The following is a 20713-nucleotide window of genomic DNA, read 5'->3' on the forward strand; positions in this document are numbered from 1 at the left end:
TCTAGCTTTATTTGTTTTTTTTTTTTTTTAAAGATTTTTATTTATTTATTTATTTTGTCAGAGAGAGAGAGGGAGAGAGAGCGAGCACAGGCAGACAGAGTGGCAGGCAGAGGCAGAGGGAGAAGAGGCTCCCTGCCGAGCCAGGAGCCCGATGTGGGACTCGATCCCAGGACACTGGGATCATGACCTGAGCCGAAGGCAGCTGCTTAACCAACTGAGCCACCCAGGCGTCCCTTATTCTAGCTTTATAATAAGTATTGAAATTGGGTAGTGGCAATCTTCCAACTTTGTTCTCATTCAATATTGTGTTGGTTAGTCGGGTCTTTTGCCTCTCCATATAATTTTTAGAATCAGTTTGCCAGTATCTGTGAAATAATTTGCTGGGAATTTGACAGAGATTTCACTGAATCTATAGATCATGTTGTGAAGAACTAGCATCTTGACAGTGAGTCTTCCTGTTCATGCACATGGTATATCTCTCCATTTATTTAGTTCCTTTCTGTTTTATGCATCAGAATTTTATATTTTCCTCATATAGATCTTGGACATATTTTGTTAGATTTATACCTAAGGATTTCATTCTTTTAGGTACTAGTATAAATGGTATTGCATTTTTCACATTCCACTTGTTCATTCCTGCTATATGGGAAGGAAATTGACTTTTGCATATTAACCTTGTATCCTGCTACATTGCCATAATTACATATTTACCTACCTATATTTAATAGCAAATTTAATAGCAAACACATATAAAAAAAGTAATATATTGGCCATAGCAGAACCAAATACTTCCATTTTTAATGAATTCTAGGTTAGGACTTACATTGTGGAATGTTATTTCGTTATTGAAAATGGAGAGTATTACTACCTCATGTATATTATGACTGTGTAGTCATGTATAAAAAAACTGATCAAATGAAAAAGTGTCTTTTTTTCCTTATTATTATTCAGCTAATTTTTTTCTTGTTGAATTTTCAAGTCCTGGAGTTTCAGACTAGATGGGGCATATATATGAGTGAAAAGTGTGAGGAAAAGCATATTTGAAACAGTGTCAGAAGATCTGAGTTGTAGTCCAATGTTGGCATCTATTTGCATGGCCATGGACAGATACCTTTATACTCTGTGCTTGGTGGAGTGAGGGTGTACAAAAATAAGTATAAGACAAATTCCTTTGTTGTAGGTGCTATATGAAACTATGCTAGTGATATTAATAATCACCAAAATTACAGTACCCCATCTTCATCTGCACATGGAGAGGAAGAACTCACTTCTCCACAGGGTAGTCAAAGAATCTTTGTGATGGAGTCAGAAGTTGAACTTAATCTTTAAAATGTGGATTTTGATAACTGATTTGCAGTTTTAAATATTAGTCAATAGGATAGTATATCATGATTGAGAGTAAGGCCTGTCTCATTTAACAGAAAATATAGAATTGTGTAGCTAGTTATCTAACTCAATTTTTCATGACAGTAAAGTCTTTCCAATTTAATTCTTCAGACTTTTTTTTATTAGTTAATAAACAGAAGTAATTGAGTCACCAACTATCGTTTGGTCATCCAGTTAATTCTTTTTCTATCCATTTTCTATCTGGTACTTAACTTGAGGGAGTAGATATTGGTGTTTTACTTTAAATTTAAATTTTGACTAAATCCAAATAATTTTCAGTTGTTACATAAAGTAGTTGCAAACTTTGACTGCCAGTATTTCTTTTTCTTATTTAAAAATTAATCTCATTGGCTTCCATAGATTTTAATCCTCTAAAATGGCTAATAGTAAATAATAATAATAGTATCACATGTGCCAGTGTTTTAAAGAATTTTACACATGTTGACTCTAATCACTCACCAATAATATGCCATGTAGGTACTGTTATTATCCTTATTTTACTGATATGAAAACTGAATAGTTAAGAAACTTTCCCAAGATAACCCAAGTTGAGAAACTTGCCCAAGAAACTTGCCAAAGTGGCAGAGCCAGAATTTACAACCATAATTCAGGGACCAAAGCCTTTATAACTTATAGCTTCTCTAATGAAATGGCTATTGGGCCTCCATTTTGAAAGGCCAGTGTTAAAGTTTCAGAAATGTCATATTGTTTAATTTTTTTAATGCAAATATAATTACTTTAAACAACTAAAGTATAACAATATGAATATTCTAGAGTTTCTGGAAATTATTTTAGGTTTTAGGTGTGAATAGTTTTGTATAGTATATATCTTGGCCTGTTCTTTTATATACTGGAGGATCAGAGGTACTTTGTTTCCTTACTCTAGATATGGACATGCAATAATTATGATACAAAACATTGAAAGTTGAATTATTTGATCCCATAAGTACATTGGCAAATTCTGCTTTACAAAGAAACTTCATATCTGTGCATTGAGATCTTTAATCCTCAGATCCTCATACAGTATCCCATTTTATCTTAAACTCAAACTCAATATAGTAAGACTGTTGCTTGTTTGTTCTTCACAGATGAGAAATTGAAGTAAAAAAATTAAGTACATTGCCTAGGGTCACACAGCTAATTAGAGATAAAGGCCAGTCAGGATGTTGATTCATTGAATTCTCAGCATTAGATTCTATATTCTCCTCAGAAGAAACTACTGTCCTCATTGAATATCTTCTATTATTTCCTTCCTTCCTCCCTTCCTTCCTTCCTTCCTTCCAAATCTTTAGAAGAATTCTTTTTTTTAATTATTTTTAATTTTTTTTTAAGATTTTATTTATTTATTTGACAGAGAGATCACAAGCAGGCAGAGAGACAGGTAGAGAGAGAGGGAGGAAGCAGTCTCCCTGCTGAGCAAAGAGCCCTATGCAGGGCTTGATCCCATGACCCTGGGATCATGACCTGAGCTGAAGACAGAGGCTTAGCCCACTGAGCCACCCAGGCGCCCCACTTTAGAAGAATTCTTTTTTTTTTAATAAATGATATTTTTAATTAAATTTTTTAATTTTTTAATAAACATATAATGTATTTTTATCCCAGGGGGACACATCTGTGAATCGCCAGGTTTATACACTTCACAGCACTCACCATAGCACATACCCTCCCCAATGTCCATAACCCCATCTTTAGAAGAATTCTTAACAATTGCCTTGACTTCGCTATTTTTAGAAATCGTGGGATTAATTTTAAGTGCATTTTCAATAATTTATACACTAATTTGTATGTATTTGGGACTTTTTTGGTAGGAAGGAGTAAGAGACACAGAACTGTACACTGCATTTGAATTTCCTCATGGGCAATGAATAATAATTATGTGGTTGCTAAATTAGTTCAGGTATTTTGAATGTTAAGCAGGCAGACAAGGGCAGAGAGGTATTCCCCCAACTCTGACAGGAAACTAATGACAAAAACCTTTAACCAAGGGAAAAATAGCTCTGGAGTCAGTAAAAAGGTCTTTAGTTCAGAATAATTACCATTAGTAAGTGATTAGAGTAGAGCTTTTTAAAGTGGACTGCTGGAGTATGTGCCTCTGAATCATCCTAGGGGCATTTGTTAAATCCTTGGCTCCACCCTCAAGGTACTGAATTTGAATTTTTGGGCTGGGGCCCTGAATTTATAACATCATCTAACTTCAGGGGGAACCCATGAAATAAAAGTAGGTAAAATAGCAGAATGCTTAGTTGCTTTCAAATGCCTGAAATTTTCACTTTTAAAAATGCCATGGATGGGGACCCCTGGGTGGCTTGTTTGGTTAAGCAACTGCCTTAGACTCAGATCATGATCCCAGGGTCCTGGGATCAAGTCTTGCATTGGGCTCCCTGCTCAGCAGAGAGCCTGCTTCTCCCTCTCTTTCTGCACCCTTGTCCTTTTGTGCTCTCCCTCTCTCTCAAATAAATAAATAAAATCTTAAAAACAAAAACACAAACATGCCATGGATGGAGAAGGGAGTACAACTTAAATATAGGCTGCATATGCTGACTTCCCTCCAAAGACTACAGCATGAAAAAGCTAACTTTTTAGTGAAGAAACCTATGAAACACCACCTTGGCTAAGTGATCAAGGCCAACATCAACTGCGGTAATGAAATAATGACAATGGCACTTAACCTCAGTGGTCTTCCTTTCCAGAACATATTAACCCAACCTAATCTTGAAAAACAGGAGAAAGATCCTGATAGAAGAGCATGCTACAAAATACAAGACCAGTACTTTGAAAAACTGTCAAAGTCCAAAGTCATAAAAATTGAGGGAAGTCTCAGAAACTTGTCACAGCTAAGAGGAACCTAGGGAGACACCAAAGGGGAACCTAAGGACTAATTGTAATGTGTTATACTGCATAGGTTCCTAGAACCAAGGAAAGGACATTAGGTTAAAATTAAGAAGTCTGAGTAAATTATGTATGAATATTAGTTCAAAAATTGTTATAAGTGTGCCATACCAATGTAAGAGATTAATCATAAGGGCTGTCTAGAGTATATGGGTGTTTCTTCTATTTCTCAATTTTTCTGTAAATCTAAAACTGTTCTAAAAAAATGCTCTGACTTGCTTATGGTAACTGGAGACATTTATAGAAATGAGAGAGAGAGAAAGACAAAATTTACCTGGCACCAGTTGGTGCCAAGGCTCAGCAGTTTTTGAAGGTAGGCTAGACCTGGGTCAGGAGCAATTAGCTTGCAGACTGACGTTCAAGATGGGAAGATAGGCTAGTTGGTCAAGCACAGAGAGCTGTTTCCCCAAACAAAGAGCTTTAAGCTGACTAAATATTCCTTTTAGGGGGAAAAAATTGAGTGCTCCTTTAAGTTTATTTCTTGAATCTGATTTTGAGAAGTAAGAGTTGATGCTCATTGAGGGCTTATTGTGTGTCAGCCCCATTCGAAACATGTTGTATGTGTTAACTCATTTCATACTTTAAATAGGCCCACGAGATAGACATTGGATTAACCCCATTTTACAAAATGAGAAGAGGAGGCTGAGAAAGGTTAAGACGTTTGCAGGGCCCTCTACAAGCCACAGCAATATCTCCCAGTCTAGCCTGTTTACTATTGTATTGTACTGCTCCCAAGTGGGTTTTCCCAGTGAGCGTGTAGTACAGTCTTTGATAACGGTTGAGAAAGAATATCTTATGTCATTGGAGGTTCATTTACCCCCTTCTTTCTTTTTCTCATATTTCACATCCAAGCTGTTAGGAAATCCTGTGACTCTGTTTTCAAAGTAAATAAAAAATCTGATCACTTCTCTCCACCAACTTCCTCCACTACCACATTGGTCCAGCTTTCATCAGTTTGCTTGATTATTGTGATTCTTTAAGATTTTACAAGCACAAAAAGTCACAGAACAACAGGAATCACAAAATGGAAAAAATTCAATCCCAAAACCTTCCTCATATCCCTTTTAGTTAGTCCTTCTATCACATTCCCTACTATCTGCTGACAAGTGTCTGGCAATCACTGATCTGATCTGTCACCATAGATTTGCCTTTTCTAGAATTCATTTTGTTTATATGGCATCATACAATATGTATCCTTTTGCATATGGCTTATTTCACTTCGCAAATGCTTTTAAAATCTGCTTATGTTGTTGGATGTCTCACTCAGTTTCTTCTGATTTCACAGAAATATTCCATTGCATAAATATACCATACTCTGTTTTATCCACTCACCAGTTGATGGACATGTGGGTTGTTTTTAGTTTTTGTCAATTTTGAATAAAGGTGCTATGAAAATTGCAGTGCAAGTCTTTCTGTGGACATATTTTTCATTTCAGTTGGATAAGTACCTAGGAGTGAGTTTGCCATAAGTACATGGTAAAGTTCTTAAGAAAACTGCCTAATTTCCAAAGTGGTTGCATCATTTTGAATTCCCATTAACAATGTTTGAGAGTTCCAGTTGCTTCACACCCTTTTTAATGTTTGATAGTGTCAGTCTTTTTAAATTCAGTCTTATAGTAGATGTGTGTTAGTATCTTATTATGATTTTAATTTGCATTTTCCCAGTAAATAACAATGTTGTGTTTTTTTATGCATTTATTTGCCATCATATATATTTATGATGAATTTTCTATTCAGATCTTTTGGCTGGTTTTTAATTAGCTTGATTATTATTTTACTTTTGAGTTATATAATTTATGTACTTAGGTACAAGTTTTTTTTTATCAGATACATCTTTTGCATATATTTTCTCCTAGTCTATGGCTTGTCCTTTTATATTTTGTGCCTTTTGAATTTTGGTGAAGTGCAGTTTTCAATTTTTTAAATGTACCTTTGGCACCTTATCAAAGAAATCTTTGTTAAGAGGTAAATATTCCCTAGATTGATCTATGGCTTTCATTGAAATCTGGATCAGTACCCCAATAGGTTCTTTGGTAGACATTGAAAAGCTGGTCCTAAAATATTCATGCAAGTGCAAAGGGCATAGAATAACAAAAATAATTTTGAGTGAGAACAAAGTTAAAGGTCTTAGATTACCTGAAGTCAAGATTTACCATAAAGCTAGAGTAATCAAAATAGTGTTGTGTTTGTGTAAGAATAACACAGAAATGAATGGAGTACAATAGACTCCAAAAATAGCACATACACACATTCCATTGATTGTTGACAGAAGTGCCAGGGTAAAAGGAAAAGTTAATCTATTCAACAAAAAGTGCTGAGCAATTAGGTATCCATAGATGAAAAAGAAAAAAAAAAAAAAAAGAAAGAACAAGTTAAAAAAAAAAAAAAAGAAACTAAGTTCTTAGCTCATAACACAGAAATGACCTCAAAGTGGGTCCTAGATCTACATGTAAAAATAAAACTATAAACTTCTTGGGGAAAAAAAAAAAAAAAAAAAAAAAAAAAAAAAAAAAAACAGGGACGAAAACAATGTGTCCATAATTTAGGCCAAAGCAGAGGTTGGCAAACCATGGCCAGTAGGCAAAATGTGGCCTAATTTTTTTTCCCCTAAATAAAGTTTATTGAAACTGAATTATGCTCATCTGTTTCCATATTGCCTATGACTTTCATGCCATAAGGACTAAGTTGAGTAGTTGCAATGGAGATCATTTGGACTATAACGTTTAAAATATTTACAATCTGGAGTTTCACAGGGAAAGTTTGCTGGACTCTGGGCCAGAATATTGTTTGCTTGTTTGTTTATATTAACATATAATGTATTATTTGCTTGGGGTAGAGGTCTGTGAATCATCAGTCTTACACAATTCACAACACTCACCATAGCGCAGACCCTCCCTAGTTCCATAACCCAGCTACCCTATCCCTCCCCTCCCACCCCTGGGCAACCCTCAGTTGTTTCCTGGGATTAGGAGTCTCTTATGGTTTGTCTCCCTCCTGGTTCCCATCTTGTTTCATTTTTTCCCTCCCTGCCCTCCATGACCACCCACCCTACGCCTCTCAAATTCCTCATATCAGAGAGATCATATGGTAATTGTCTTTCTCTGATTGACTTACTTCGCTTAGCATAATACCCTCTAGTTCCATTCACATTGTTGAAATGGCAGGATTTGGGGGGTTTTGATGGCTGCATAGTATTCCATTGTGTGTGTATGTATGTATGTATGTATGTATCTTCTTTATCCATTCATTTGTTGATGGACATCTAGGTTCTTTCCATAGTTTGGCTATTGTGGACATTGCTGCAGGGCCAGAATATTTTAAGTGGAAGTCCATAACACTTGGAGAAACCATCTGAGTGCTTATAAAATCCTACGTGGTTCTTACCCTCCTCCAATCTCCTATCTCTGTGTCTGTTTGGTCTCCCCACCCCAACCTGTAGCCCCTTGCCATCTCAGAGGTTCAAGCAAGCCTAGGGCTTGCAAGCCTAGGGCTTTATCCATCCTAGCACACAGCTCTTGATTAGGGCCTTTGCCCTAGAAATTCCTTACCGGAAATAACTCTTTTTGCAGATATCTACCTGGCCCTTACCTACTTCAAGTCTCAGATCAAATATCATGATCTTAATTCAGCCTATATTTACCACCTTTTTACCTTTGTAACTCATGCCTTCTCAGTCCCCCATGATCTGTTTAAAATCAGTTCTGCTTTTTCCTGATTCCCCCCATAGCATATATCATTTTCTAATGTTTATTTCAATTTGCTTGTTTATAATTTATGGGTTTTTTTTTTTTTTTTAGATTCTATTTGAGAGAGAAAGCGAGCACAGATGGAGAGTGACAGGGAGCAGACTCCCCGATGAGCAGAGAACCTGATGTGGGGCTCTATCCCAAGATGCTGAGATTATGACCTGAGCCAAAGGCAGATGCCTAACCCGCTAAGCAACCCAGGTGCCCCTCAGTTTGCTTGTTTAAGTCATTCTCCAGCTCGGCCTTCCAGAAGCTAATCTCCACAATTGCTTTATCACTAAGTGCTTTAGCACTACGAGAAATTTTTCATGTCAGGTACGCTTCTTACATATTTCAGCATATTTAACATTTATGAAGACATTTACCTAATCAAAACCTTGTCAGCTTTGATAGAAAAATATTATCCCTGTGTATAATTATTAGACTTAATAATAGTTACCATCTACTACATGTTTATTAAGAGGTTAGATGTAAAGACCCACATTATCTTATTATTCAATTCTCAGAGTAACCCAGAGTCATAAATTATTATCATAATATTACAGAAATGAAAATTAGGGCATGGGATACTTGGTAATTTCCTTATTGCTATATAACTTATTAAACTAAAGACAAAAGATTCAAACTGGATCTCCAGTCACGTCCTGGACAGTGATTGGTTCCATTCAGTGTTTCATATTCCAGCTACACTAAATTCTAGGCCATAATCCATAGATGCTGCATGAGAGAACAACCACCTGGATTTGTCAGATAGGAACAACATAATTCTTTCTAAAACTTGTGATAATTTAATCTTATTTGATATTCTGCAATTTCTTTATACTGATATCTGGATTCAAATATTCATTAAAATATTCATTTTAATTCAAATATTAATTTTAATGGGTATACTAAGTTAATTATTAATACAGCAGTTAATTATTAATTGGCATATTAAATATATAGGTCCAGAAATCCCTCTTCCAGAACCCTTGAGGCCAGTTGTGGTTCAGTATACACAATGGTTTTTAAGAAATAAGACAATACAAATACGACTTATCAGTTCTGTAAGGGAGATTTGGGGCAATTTTTGATATTTGACTTAATATATATGTAAAGATGTAAGAAATTCAGAATTCAGTGACTATGCATAGTAAGTGGTCAACAAATATGACCAATATTATGTTGGAAAGGCCCCTGGGTGGCTCTGTCCTTTGGGCCTTCCATTGCCAATATCGGCTCCAGTCTTGTTCTAGAGCCCTGAGAACAAGCCCTGTGCTCAGGCTCCCTTAGGAGTTCTTCCAGGAGTCCTTCCCCTGCCCTCCCCCCACCCCACAACCAGACCCAGCAGGGAATCTGCATTTCTTCCTTGCCTTTTGTCCTTCCCCCTCCTGCATGTGCTTTCTCAAATACATAAATCTTTAAAAAAAAAAAAAAAAGAAGAAGAAGTAGTTCAGTTCTCTGTCAGAATTATAAAATAATTTAACTCTGTAATGTAGAGGTCTTTTCTTGCTTATCCTAATTTATAATTTATGGGAGTATTAAGAACACCTAAAAGAGTAATCATTTAAAGCAATTTATTTGCTTCATTTTGATTCATAAATAAACCATTCAATATGCTGTAGAACTGAGAAGTTTTTCTAATTATTTAATCCTTGTCTGTATTAACATAATCTATTATTTATTTTCAGCCAAATTACCTTGGTATTTGATGTTTCAGCTAGGTTAGTGACTTCTGGGCAGGACCAGAATAAACTCTTCAAAGTGTTTCAGCATTTTAATGATTCAGAACATCCTAGATGCAGCAGAAACTGCCATCCTTTGATTCCGAAATGAACAAACTAAAATCAGTGTAAACTATGTCAAAACCTTCTCAAAGTGATAGGAGTGATACCTGAGCGATGTTCAAGTGGTGAGTTGAGAGTGCAGTCTTCAAGGAGCTCTTATTTCACTCAGCCTTTATCTCCCTTGCAGCATTGTTTTATCATCTGCCCGGACTCTCCCTGTTCCCATTGTAATGAAAATGTCTGCATAGCCAGGGGACCTTTGAAAATGTTCCAGGGATATTTGGGCCCTCTCTCCACCACTACCAACCCACATAGCTCCTGCTCACCTTTCATTTCTCTGCCTAAACATCAGTTCTGTCCACAGTCTGTCACAACATCAGAGTCTGCATTATGGGCCTCTCTTACTATACCACACAGAGCTCAGTCCTACCATTTGTTAAACTTAGGCACAGAATGTTATGATTGGCTGTTTACTTGTCTGTCTTGCCTAGATTATAAGAGAGCCATTTCTACCTTTATCCATATTGTATTTCTAAGGCTTAACAATTTTGGCACAGGGTAGTCATGATTTGCTAAGTCAATAAACCTCTCAAAGTTTCTCTTATGTGAAAAAACAATGCAGCTACTCTATAGAATTGTGATAATAAAATAAGATACTTAGTATGAATGGGAGTGTGTATCATAATGCTTAGCAGGTAATAGACTTTCAATAAATGTTAATTAAATACAAAATCTGCATTTTTTCCATTTACAGTATAACAGTTTTTTAATTTTGTCATAGAATCAGGTTAAACTATGTGTATTATATATACTAACATTTCTTTTTTTTTTTTTTTGGTTGGTAAGTAAATTGTGAAGATAGTTAAAAATTTTTAGTAGGGTTGAGCAGCTCTGATTTTGAAATTTATGAATATATCAGTCTGTTTTTTGAAAATATATTTCATTCAATAAAGCCTTAGAATGCATTTTGTGAAGCACATCTCCACTGAATTTTCAGTAAACATATTTTATAGAAAATTGAAGCCATACATTTCTGATTTGTTTATAGTTAAAATACAATTAACATTCTGCTTCAAGAAGTTTCTTAATAGTTAATTATTATTATATATTTGTTCAAAATATTCCTTTTCTTATGAGTTTGTGCTAAAACTACTGAGTGAATGTTTGATAAGAACAGGATGTGTGCATAGTCTCCAGGTTTTTCCCCACAAATTACTTACGAAAGACAAAAGAAAGACAGTAACTTTCCAGTAGAGAAACATAACAGACACAACCTTAACAAAGTGCTCAAAGATAACCTGGCCTTGGAACAAATCAATGTCATGTGCCTTTTGATATAATGCACAGTGAAGGCCCCCAAATCACTATGGTTATATTTCTGCCAAAAATGCACAACCTGAGTCTAATCATAAGGAAACAACAGACAAACCCAATTTGGGAGACATTCTACAAAATAACTGGTCTGTACTCTTCAAAAATGTCAAGGTCAAGAAAAACAAAGAAAGGCTAAGAAACTCTTCTATATTAAAGGAAAGGAAAAGGTTATGACAATTGTCATGTAATAAATACGTGAACCTGGATTGGATCCTCAACCCAGGGGACAGGGGAGGTAGTAGCCATAAAGGATATTACTGGGGAAATGGACAGAATTTGAAATAGAGATTGCCTATCAGATAATAGTTTTATCAAAGTTAAATTTGACAATTGTGTTGTATTCATGTAAGTAAATATCCTTGTTCTAAGAAATACTCACTGAAATGTTTAGGAATTAAGGGATAGGATGTTTCTAGCTTATTTTCAAATGTAAGGAAGAATGACAGAGAAGGAGACACAGAGACAGATAGAGACAGAGAATCATAGAGCAAAGATGATAAAAATGTAAAGGGTATATGGGAATCCCTCATCCTATTCTTGTTACAACTTTTCTGTGAGTTTGTAATTATATCATAATAAAATATTAACCAAAAAAATGCCTCCCTCTGAAAAAAACTTCATGTGGCTTAGTGTTAGATATTCAAATATGATGGTTGAATGGTCAATTATTCATTGCTTACTTTGAAAAAAGTGATTTTTCAGTTGCTAAATAATTAAAAAACACCAACTCAGTGACCTAAAATAACAATTTATTATTTTATCTATAATCTTGAGGGTAGACTGAGTTCAGCTGGGAAGCTTTTCTTCTTCACAATGCATAAGATGAAGGTATTCTGGGCTGCTGACTTGCCATCCAGACTGAGGAAGACCCGAAAACTTTGGGGCCACATGAGCCACGGCCACAGCCACATTGTAAAGCACCAGAAGCACCCAGGAAACCAGGGTAATGCTGGTAGTAGGATACATCACCATAGGATCAACTTAGACAAATATCCCCCAGGTTACTTTGTAAAAGTTAGTATGAGACATGACCACTTAAAGAGGAACCAGAGCTTCTGCCCAACTGTCAACTTTGATAAACTGAGGACCTTAATTAGTGAGCAGACATGGGTAAATGCCACCAAAAACAAGACTGGAGCTTCTCCTACCATTGATGTGGTGCGATCCAGCTACTATAAAGTTTTGGGAAAGAGAAAACTCCCAAAACAGCCTGTCATCATGAAGGTCAAATTCTTCAGTAGAAGAGCAGAGACGAAGATTAAGGGTGAGGATGGCACCTTCATTCTAGTAGCTTGAAGCCTCCTGGGGGGAGGTTCATTAAATGCTCATTAAACAAGTATTAAAAAAAAAAAAAAAAGATGAAGGTATTTGTTCTGCTGTGTTCAACTAAAAGCTCAGCAGTGGCAGGAATATACCCGATGGGTGGTCATTTCTTAGGGCTTCTCTTCATTCAATAGTTTAGCCTTAGCTGCTTTATAATTAGAAACTTCTTCCAAAAAGCCTGGGCTCAGAAGTCCCAGAATGTGTCCTCCGCCAAATTCTATTGTTAGAATAAGTCACAATACAGCTCATCTTCGAATGGAGAGGAAATAGAATCTACTTTTTTTTTTTAAGATTTTATTTATTAATTTGAGAGAGAGCGCGCATGAGAAAAAGAGTGTTAGAGGGGAAAAGGTCAGAGGGAGAAGCAGACTTCCAGTGGAGCTGGGAGCCTGATGTGGAACTCTATCCCGGGACTCCAGGATCATGACCCGAACCAAAGGCAGTTGCTTAACCAACTGAGCCACCCATGTGCCCTAGAATCTACTCTTGATGTGAGGAGTGGTCTGTGCTTGAAGGGTTAGTTGGGAAGAATTGTTGGCAGCCATATTGGCAGGCTATCTAGCACAGAGCCCAAATCAACTCATTTAGATGACTTGGAGTGAACTTATCTATGAGTTTAATTTAGGAATTTATGAGATATGTGTCAAAAGAATTTTAATTTGAACAGAAGTTAACAGAATTTATATATGAATTTGGAACCATTCATTAATAATCATAATAACCATAATCATAATAACCATTATGATTATAATTTTGGATTAGATGCAGTCTATTATAAATTATTTTTTCATTATAAAAGTGTCAGTGTTTGATGCATGGTAGAGAAGGATATAATGACTCTAGTTCAGTTTGGTGCCAGTGCCTTGACTTGTTCTAAACTGCAGACTGGCTTATTCATTGTTGCTTTTGCCTCATAGGTGTAAATATTGACACAAGTACAAAGGTAAATAACATATTAGGGGGCTCCAGACTCACACTCTTGAGAACTACTGACCTAAAGAAATAGTCACAACTTATGCACAAGTCATACACCAGGATTTACTATACTATTTCTGATAATAACAAGACATTGTAAATAATTTAAATACTCTCTGATAGCAAATGGTTAAATAAAATACAATGTATTCATATTAAGGAATACTATGCAGTCATTAAAAAGAATGGGTAGACCTTTATATACAGAAAACCCTCTAGAATATAGTGCTACTAGTAAAACATGGTCATATAATATTCAAAGTAGCCAATTTTTTAAAAAATCCAAATATATCTAGACACATATAGCAAGAGTTTCATGGGGGAGATAAAGTCATACCATGCATGCTATAAATATGTATTACAAACTTAGGTATATACACATACACTTTCAGATGCAAACAAGGAGAGGGAAAATACTACACACTTAACAGTAATGACATATGAAGAAAGAAGTAGGGGGGTGTGATGTGGCTAACTTTTCACTCTGTATTTTTTTTTTTTTCAAGATTAATTCATTTACTTGAGAGAGAGAGAGAGCACTCAGACAAGCAGGGGGAAGGGCAGAGGGAAAGAGAAACCCAAGAAGACTCTGTGCCCAGCACAGAGCCTGATGCAACGCTCAATCCCACCACACTGAGATTATGACCTGAGCCCAAATCAAGAGTTGGACGCTTAACTGACTGAGCTACCCAGGCACTCCTGTACATTCTCTTATTGTGCATCATAATCATGTATTACTTCCATTATCAAAAATTATAATAAGTAGAAAGTAAATGCTTATAAACTTTATACAACCTATAAATTCATATATAGTTTACTGGAATTTTAAGAATGAAGTACTCTCACTGATCGCTCTTTTTCTATATTCAAGAGTAGAAGATAGAAGAATTAGCATTTTAGTGAAGCTTGTACAGATAACCCCTTGTCACTCATGTATATGCCACTCGAATTGTACTTTTGCTTATTGTTTTGTAGTGAATAAAATATTTCTTGTATTTTTTATTTTTTAATTATAATTTTTAGATTTTTGTATTTTTAAAATTCTTAGGACATGGAAGATGCATTGTGTATCTTGTATTAGAGTACTAAAATATATATAGAGAGTAAAATATGGAATGAATTTTAGGCTGATCTTCGTATAGTGGGTAAAATTCTATATTGCTTATTTTGACTCAGGCAAGATACTGAGAAAGGTTGCAGCACATAAAAACCTAGAGATTCAGAGAGTATAAATGAAACAACTGTTCAAAACTATTTTGTGTTATCTGTGAGAAGGCTTCACATATGTAAGAGAGAGTACATAAGATAGATTATAATTTCTTTTTGTGGGCTACTTGTAAGACTCTATTTGTAGTATTATCACTAATTTCAGGCTATTAACATTGCCAAATAAGATTTCAATAAGTTTATTATTCATTTGGTATATATTTACTGTATGGCTATTGTGCACTAGACTCTCTTACTGATGTTTAGGATATAGCAAAAACAAAACAAAGTTACTGAACTCATGGAGTATACAGAAGTGAACTAACATTCCTGCCCTCATAGAGTTCACATTTCAAAGGAGAGAGATAGAAAATAACACAAATAAACAAGAAAATATATATTAGATGGTGATGAGTGATAAAGCAGAAAACCGTAATTAGATAAGATCTTGCTGAGAAGTTTCCCCAAAAGACTTAATGAAAATTATGGGGTGGGGAATCCAGTGGGGTGGATATCTCGAGTCTTCCAGACAGAAGAAATAGACAACAGCACGGATAAAGGCCTTGAAGTGGAAACATATGAAGTGGAAACATACTTATACCTTCCTTGTGGAATAAGGAGGTCAATGTGGACAGAGAGGAGTCTGAGCATGCAAGAGTAACACCAAAAGAGAGTGGAGGGAGGGGAATTTGAAGTGTAGAGATAAAGACATGTTGAATTTGAGATTCATAGAAGATATTTAAGTGGAGGTGATAAGTAGGTAGTATACGTTTGAGGAATTATGTTACCCACAGAGGGTGCCTGGGTGGCTCATTCGGTAAAGCATCTACCTTCAGCTCAAGTCATGGTCCCAGGGTTTTGGGATCAAGCCCCGCATCAGACTTCGGGCTGACTCTCCCTCTCCCCCGCCAACCCTGCTGCTGCTTTTGCTCGCACTCTCGCTAGTAAATAAACAAGTAAATAAACACAATCTTAAAAAAATAATAATAGAATGAAGGCCTAAAATTGGATGAGATCACCAGAGAGGGTAGACCAGGTAGAGAATGTTGGAGACCTGGTTCATGGGGGAGGGAACTGAGCACATACACAACTAATAAAGGACTCCCACCCATCACTTAAGACAACTCTTTAGAGGAATTTTCCCTCTCACTTTAGAAAACTGAAAATATCTTTTAAATTTCGTCATATACATATCCAAAGAATGAGCAGTTCCATTTCTAATTATATTCAGAAGAAATGAGAACTTTTTTTCCTCCAAAAGACATAAGAATATTCATAGCAGTGTTATTTATAACAGCCTTAAACCAGAAACTTCCCAGATGCCATTGACAGTAACAGTGGTGTTAGAGGTCAGCAGAGTGGTCTTGGGTGAGGGTGGATAATGTCTGGAAGGGGGCAAGTGGAATGCAAATGACTTCAGGATATATACATTTGTCTGCATCTAATACGTCAAAAAGGGATTTGCATTAAAAAAAATTTGGTAAATGAATGGTTTTTGCTCTAAGAATACTTACTACTTCTTGTCAGTACATGTCCTAGAATTGACCTTTCCAAAGTTCATTTTTTCAACATATAGTTTAGTCCCTGCCTACTTACTACATACTAGATACTATGGTAGGCACAGGGGATATAGAGATAAACAAAAAGTTTTAGTTTATCTTTCTTCATGCAGTTTACAGTATAGTTTATTTACTTTGAGCAAAAGAATATTACTGTCACCATTTCTATGTAAGCTTTCACCAGAATTCATTGGTGGAATGCCCTGTGGTCCAATTTTTTTGTTTGTTCATTCCTTTTAGTTCCTTGATCAGAAAGTCCCTGTATTTAGATAAAACTTTATATGTCAGGGGCGCCTGGGTGGCTCAGTGGGTTAAGCTGCTGCCTTCGGCTCAGGTCATGATCTCGGGGTCCTGGGATCGAGTCCCGCATCGGGCTCTCTGCTCAGCAAGAAGCCTGCTTCCCTCTCTCTCTCTCTCTCTCTCTGCCTGCCTCTCTGTCTGCTTGTGATCTCTCTCTCTGTCAAATAAATAAATAAAATCTTTAAAAACAAAACAAAAAAAACAAACTTTATATGTCAGAATTTCCTACTAGTCTCCAGAGGCTAGTGATGTCAAATTTACTGTTTCCAAAGTAAGATATTTAAATATGATCATATCTAAGCTCTGTGAAAGGATTACATTTTATTGAGACTACATTTCTTCTGAGTTTTTTCCTTAATGAGTGAGTGATTTACGAAAATGCATGCTCTACATTTTCTTCCTTTAAGACTTATGTGAGACATTATCAGCTCCCCATATTTCTTTTGGAAGGACACAAAAGGGACATCATTATCTACTCCCCTATCTTTAAATGTGAAAAGCATGTGTCCAATTAAATCTAGTGCTTCCTCTTCATTGTTCTGTGTGAATAATTAACCTTTCTAAGTGCTGACATCAGGAAGGTTTGAATCCTTCTTTCTTCCAAGGGAAAAATAAAATGAAGAATAGAACTGATGCTTCTTTAAAGTTTTCATTTTAATCATTTTGAAAGATGGTTAATAATAAAGTATGAGTGTTAAAATCCAACACGTTGATTCTGAAAAGTATTACTTTATTTATTCCTTGGTGATAATGATTTTATTATTAATGTGGGCTTCTCTAAAGTAATAATGTTCTCTAATGCAGTCATTTAGAACAATATGGTCACCAATCTACTTTCATTAGTCACATGGGAACATTATAAATCAATTTATATGATCTTTGCAGTTGAAACTTGCTGGATGCCAGCTGTGTCAATTTCTGTTAATTATCATCCTTTTAAACCTCATTCTTTCTGTAAGTAAGATACGCACTTTAGGACTTTTTTTTTTAATAGTTTAAATTGTTCTGCTCATCCTCCTACAGGTCTCCTACAAGGTTTTTGCCCCTCTAAGTTGATTTATAATGTAACCTTGTAACAAGGAGAAGCATTAGTCGCCTGCTGTTTTAATAAATGGCTTGTCAGCTATTTTACAACTATGGTTATTTCTTTGACTAGAGAAATTTCTAGATAACAGGTCTTTGAATTCCTAATTATTTTAAAGATTGGCTGGACATTCTCGATCATATCTATCTTATGTGCAAATAAATATTTGACTGCTACAGAAAAATGGCTTTGATCTGTTTTGATTTTGATTTTACATGTTTCAAGTTTGTCACGGACTTATTAGTCAATCTGGTGGGTTGAAAATGTAATGAAACTATCTCACATTTAATCTGTTAAAATACTACTTATCCTCTCTGATTTATTTACTTATTTATTTATTTATTTTGCAATGCAGAGTTTAAATGTCTTAAGAAGTCCATAAAATAGTGGAATGTGAATTCTTAGCTTCCTCAAATTTGATTTATAGTGATTCTTATTCTTATCCCAACACACACAATGAGTCTCTTCTTAAACTGAACATAGCACATAGTTTCTCCTTTCTCCTCCTCCTGCATTTTTAGCTTCCATTTCCCTTCCTGGTATCAATAGCCTACTCACTCTTCCAAACTGGAAACCTAAAGACCATTCCAGAAGTTTCTTCCTCCTCCCATGCATCACCATAGGCCTGATGATTTCACCTACCCATTACCTTACTCATCTCTTTCCTCTTTATCCCTACAGTATTTGCCTTTTTTCAGGCTTTCCGTATCTTTTCCAAATAGACCTATCTTCTCAATCTGTTCTCCTCCCCTGCTTCACAGATGCTGACATCCACAGGTCACACGATAGTGTTAGATAGAACATGTAGATCTGAACGTATTGCTCTTCTGAATAAACTCTCTGACATTTAAGGAATGTATTCACCAGTAGGTTCCTTCTAGTTAGTAAAAATTTTAGTGTATTTCTCTTTTATTTGCACTTTATACTTTGCTACATTTCTTGAAAATGTTCTCAGTTCTTAAAACAAAAGCAATTAAAATGAAACAAAACAAAACACCCTCAGTGACCTAGAACTCTCCCTTCAAAGGCTTAAGTTTCTACTTGTGAGAATTTAAAGCTCCTTGGCTCAATATGAAGATCTCTTTAGCCTAAGGCACCTATGCACGCCTCCAGTCTATTCTCTGGAAGTTCTTGCCCAGCGTTTATTCCTGCCTGTGGATGCTGTTTCTGGCCTCTGTGCCGTTGCTCCTACTCTTTCTTCTGACTGCACTTCCACAAAGTGGCCTGTGTAATCTGTTCGAGTTGTTGTAATAACATGCCACAGATTGGGTGGCTTAGACAACAGACATTTATTTTCTCACATTCTGGACGCCTGAAATCCAAGATTAAGGTGTCAGCAGGTTTTGTTTTATTTTGTTTTGTCCCCACCCTTCCCTTAAGTTCTCTCTTGGCTTGTAGGTAGTTGCCTTCCCTCTCTGTCCTCACAAGGCCATTCATTCGTGGGCACCCATCCTCGGTGTCTCTTCTGTGCATCCAGATTTTCTCTTTTTATAACGACTGATTGAATCAGGGCCCATCCTAACCACCTCATTTTACCTGAGGCACATTGTAAAAGCTTTATCTCATATTCTAAGGTACTAGAGGTTCAAGCTTCAACTATGGATTTTGGCAAAGACACATTCAGTTCCATTTTCCATGGTGTTTTGTGCTCACACAACGTGCCATTTTATGCTCACACCTCACCTTTCATTCTCAAAGCACTTTGCAAATGTGAATGTGTATCTTTATTATTTAACCACTCTAGACACCTATAATTTCCCCCAAAGCCAAGACCATGGTTTTTGAAATCGTGTCTCTAAGTCATTAGTAATAATAAAGCAATAATAACAATAAAACAGTAATTTATCTCTTTCTTATCTTTTACTGTGTTAACATGACTCATTTATCATATGTCAACACCATTAAATTAGAACAGACTTTCAGACCTAAAAAGGTCTTAGAATTATATTCTAGAAATAGAACTCTTTGAATTTGCATCTTGCTATCTTGTCATTCACATGTCACTGGTTACAGCACTCAGAGTATTTTGTGGGTCTCAGACCCTACTTGTAACAGAGGTACCTAGTGGCCTCAAATATTACCCAGACTAGAGGTCCTCAAAGAGGCAGTGTATTTTCCTAACACTGAAAAACACCTACTGATGAACCTGAATTACATTTATAGACCAGGCAGAAGGACCATCCTGAAGGTCTCCACTAATGCAAATTAGGACAAGGGTATCATTAACTGAGCTCCACCCCCCACTTATTATCTCAGAAAGAAACTAATAATCAAGAACTTGGTAAAAATTCATAAAATTATGAATACTCTTTGTATGTTATTTTCACTTTATCCAAAAATGTCTGGCAACAAAGGAGCACTAATATTTATAATTAGAAGTTCGGGGAAAACCTAGACCTAGAAGGATGCCGTCAATTTTAACTGAGGACACTGTTGTGGCTTTGCCAGAGGAACCAGGGGAAAGCCGTGCTACTGAGAAAGGTCTCTGAATTGCCTTGTTCCTTTAATAACAGAAAATGTCTGTTGAGGCTGGCTGGTGTAAAGGAGAGAAGGTGAACTGGGCCCGGTAAATATCAGATCTACCCACTTTAAGCTGCCCTTGGAAAACCTTCAAATGTGTAAGTCACAGGGGTTCAAGTTTTAGAAAACAAATGAAATTACAAGATGCTGACCTTAAATATTTTAATCTTTAACACACTTAAAAAAATACATATGCTCCTTAAGGAAACATAAACATAATTTATATCAACCACCTATAATGTGCTCGAAGATTTTAAGAACCTGAAGGGGCAGGACCATGGTTTTGACACAGTACACCCACTAGAGGTCAGATTTATAATACACAGAATAACAATATCTAACATTCCTTTCTTAGGCACTTCAGCTCAGGACTTATCTGCCTGTTGTCTCATTTAACGTTCACAGCATCTCTGGTAGGTATTATTCCTATTTTACAGATGACTGGAAGCTCAGAGACGTTAGGTGATTTACCCAAAGTCACACAGTCTCTTTGTGATGAAACTGAGTTTCCCCTCAGTTTGCCTGATTCTGATGTCTGTGTTCTTAACCCTGGTTGATGTGCTTAGTTATTACTTTTGATGCAAG

General features: G+C 36.0%; 1 protein-coding gene across 1 annotated transcript; it reads left to right on the top strand.

Moving 5' to 3' along the window:
- The first annotated feature begins 11974 nt into the window (after positions 1–11974).
- LOC125094017 (60S ribosomal protein L27a-like) lies at positions 11975–12457 on the top strand. The gene has a single exon (XM_047719797.1). It carries the CDS (start codon positions 11975–11977, stop codon positions 12455–12457), a length of 483 nt encoding a protein of 160 aa, XP_047575753.1.
- The last annotated feature ends 8256 nt before the right edge of the window (positions 12458–20713 follow it).

Source organism: Lutra lutra, chromosome 2 (genome assembly GCF_902655055.1).
Source record: "Lutra lutra chromosome 2, mLutLut1.2, whole genome shotgun sequence".
Lineage (NCBI taxonomy): Eukaryota > Metazoa > Chordata > Mammalia > Carnivora > Mustelidae > Lutra > Lutra lutra.

Bases quoted from the DNA above. Each gene is read 5' to 3' on its own strand.
- LOC125094017 (XM_047719797.1), top strand. From the start codon at position 11,975: ATGCATAAGATGAAGGTATTCTGGGCTGCTGACTTGCCATCCAGACTG.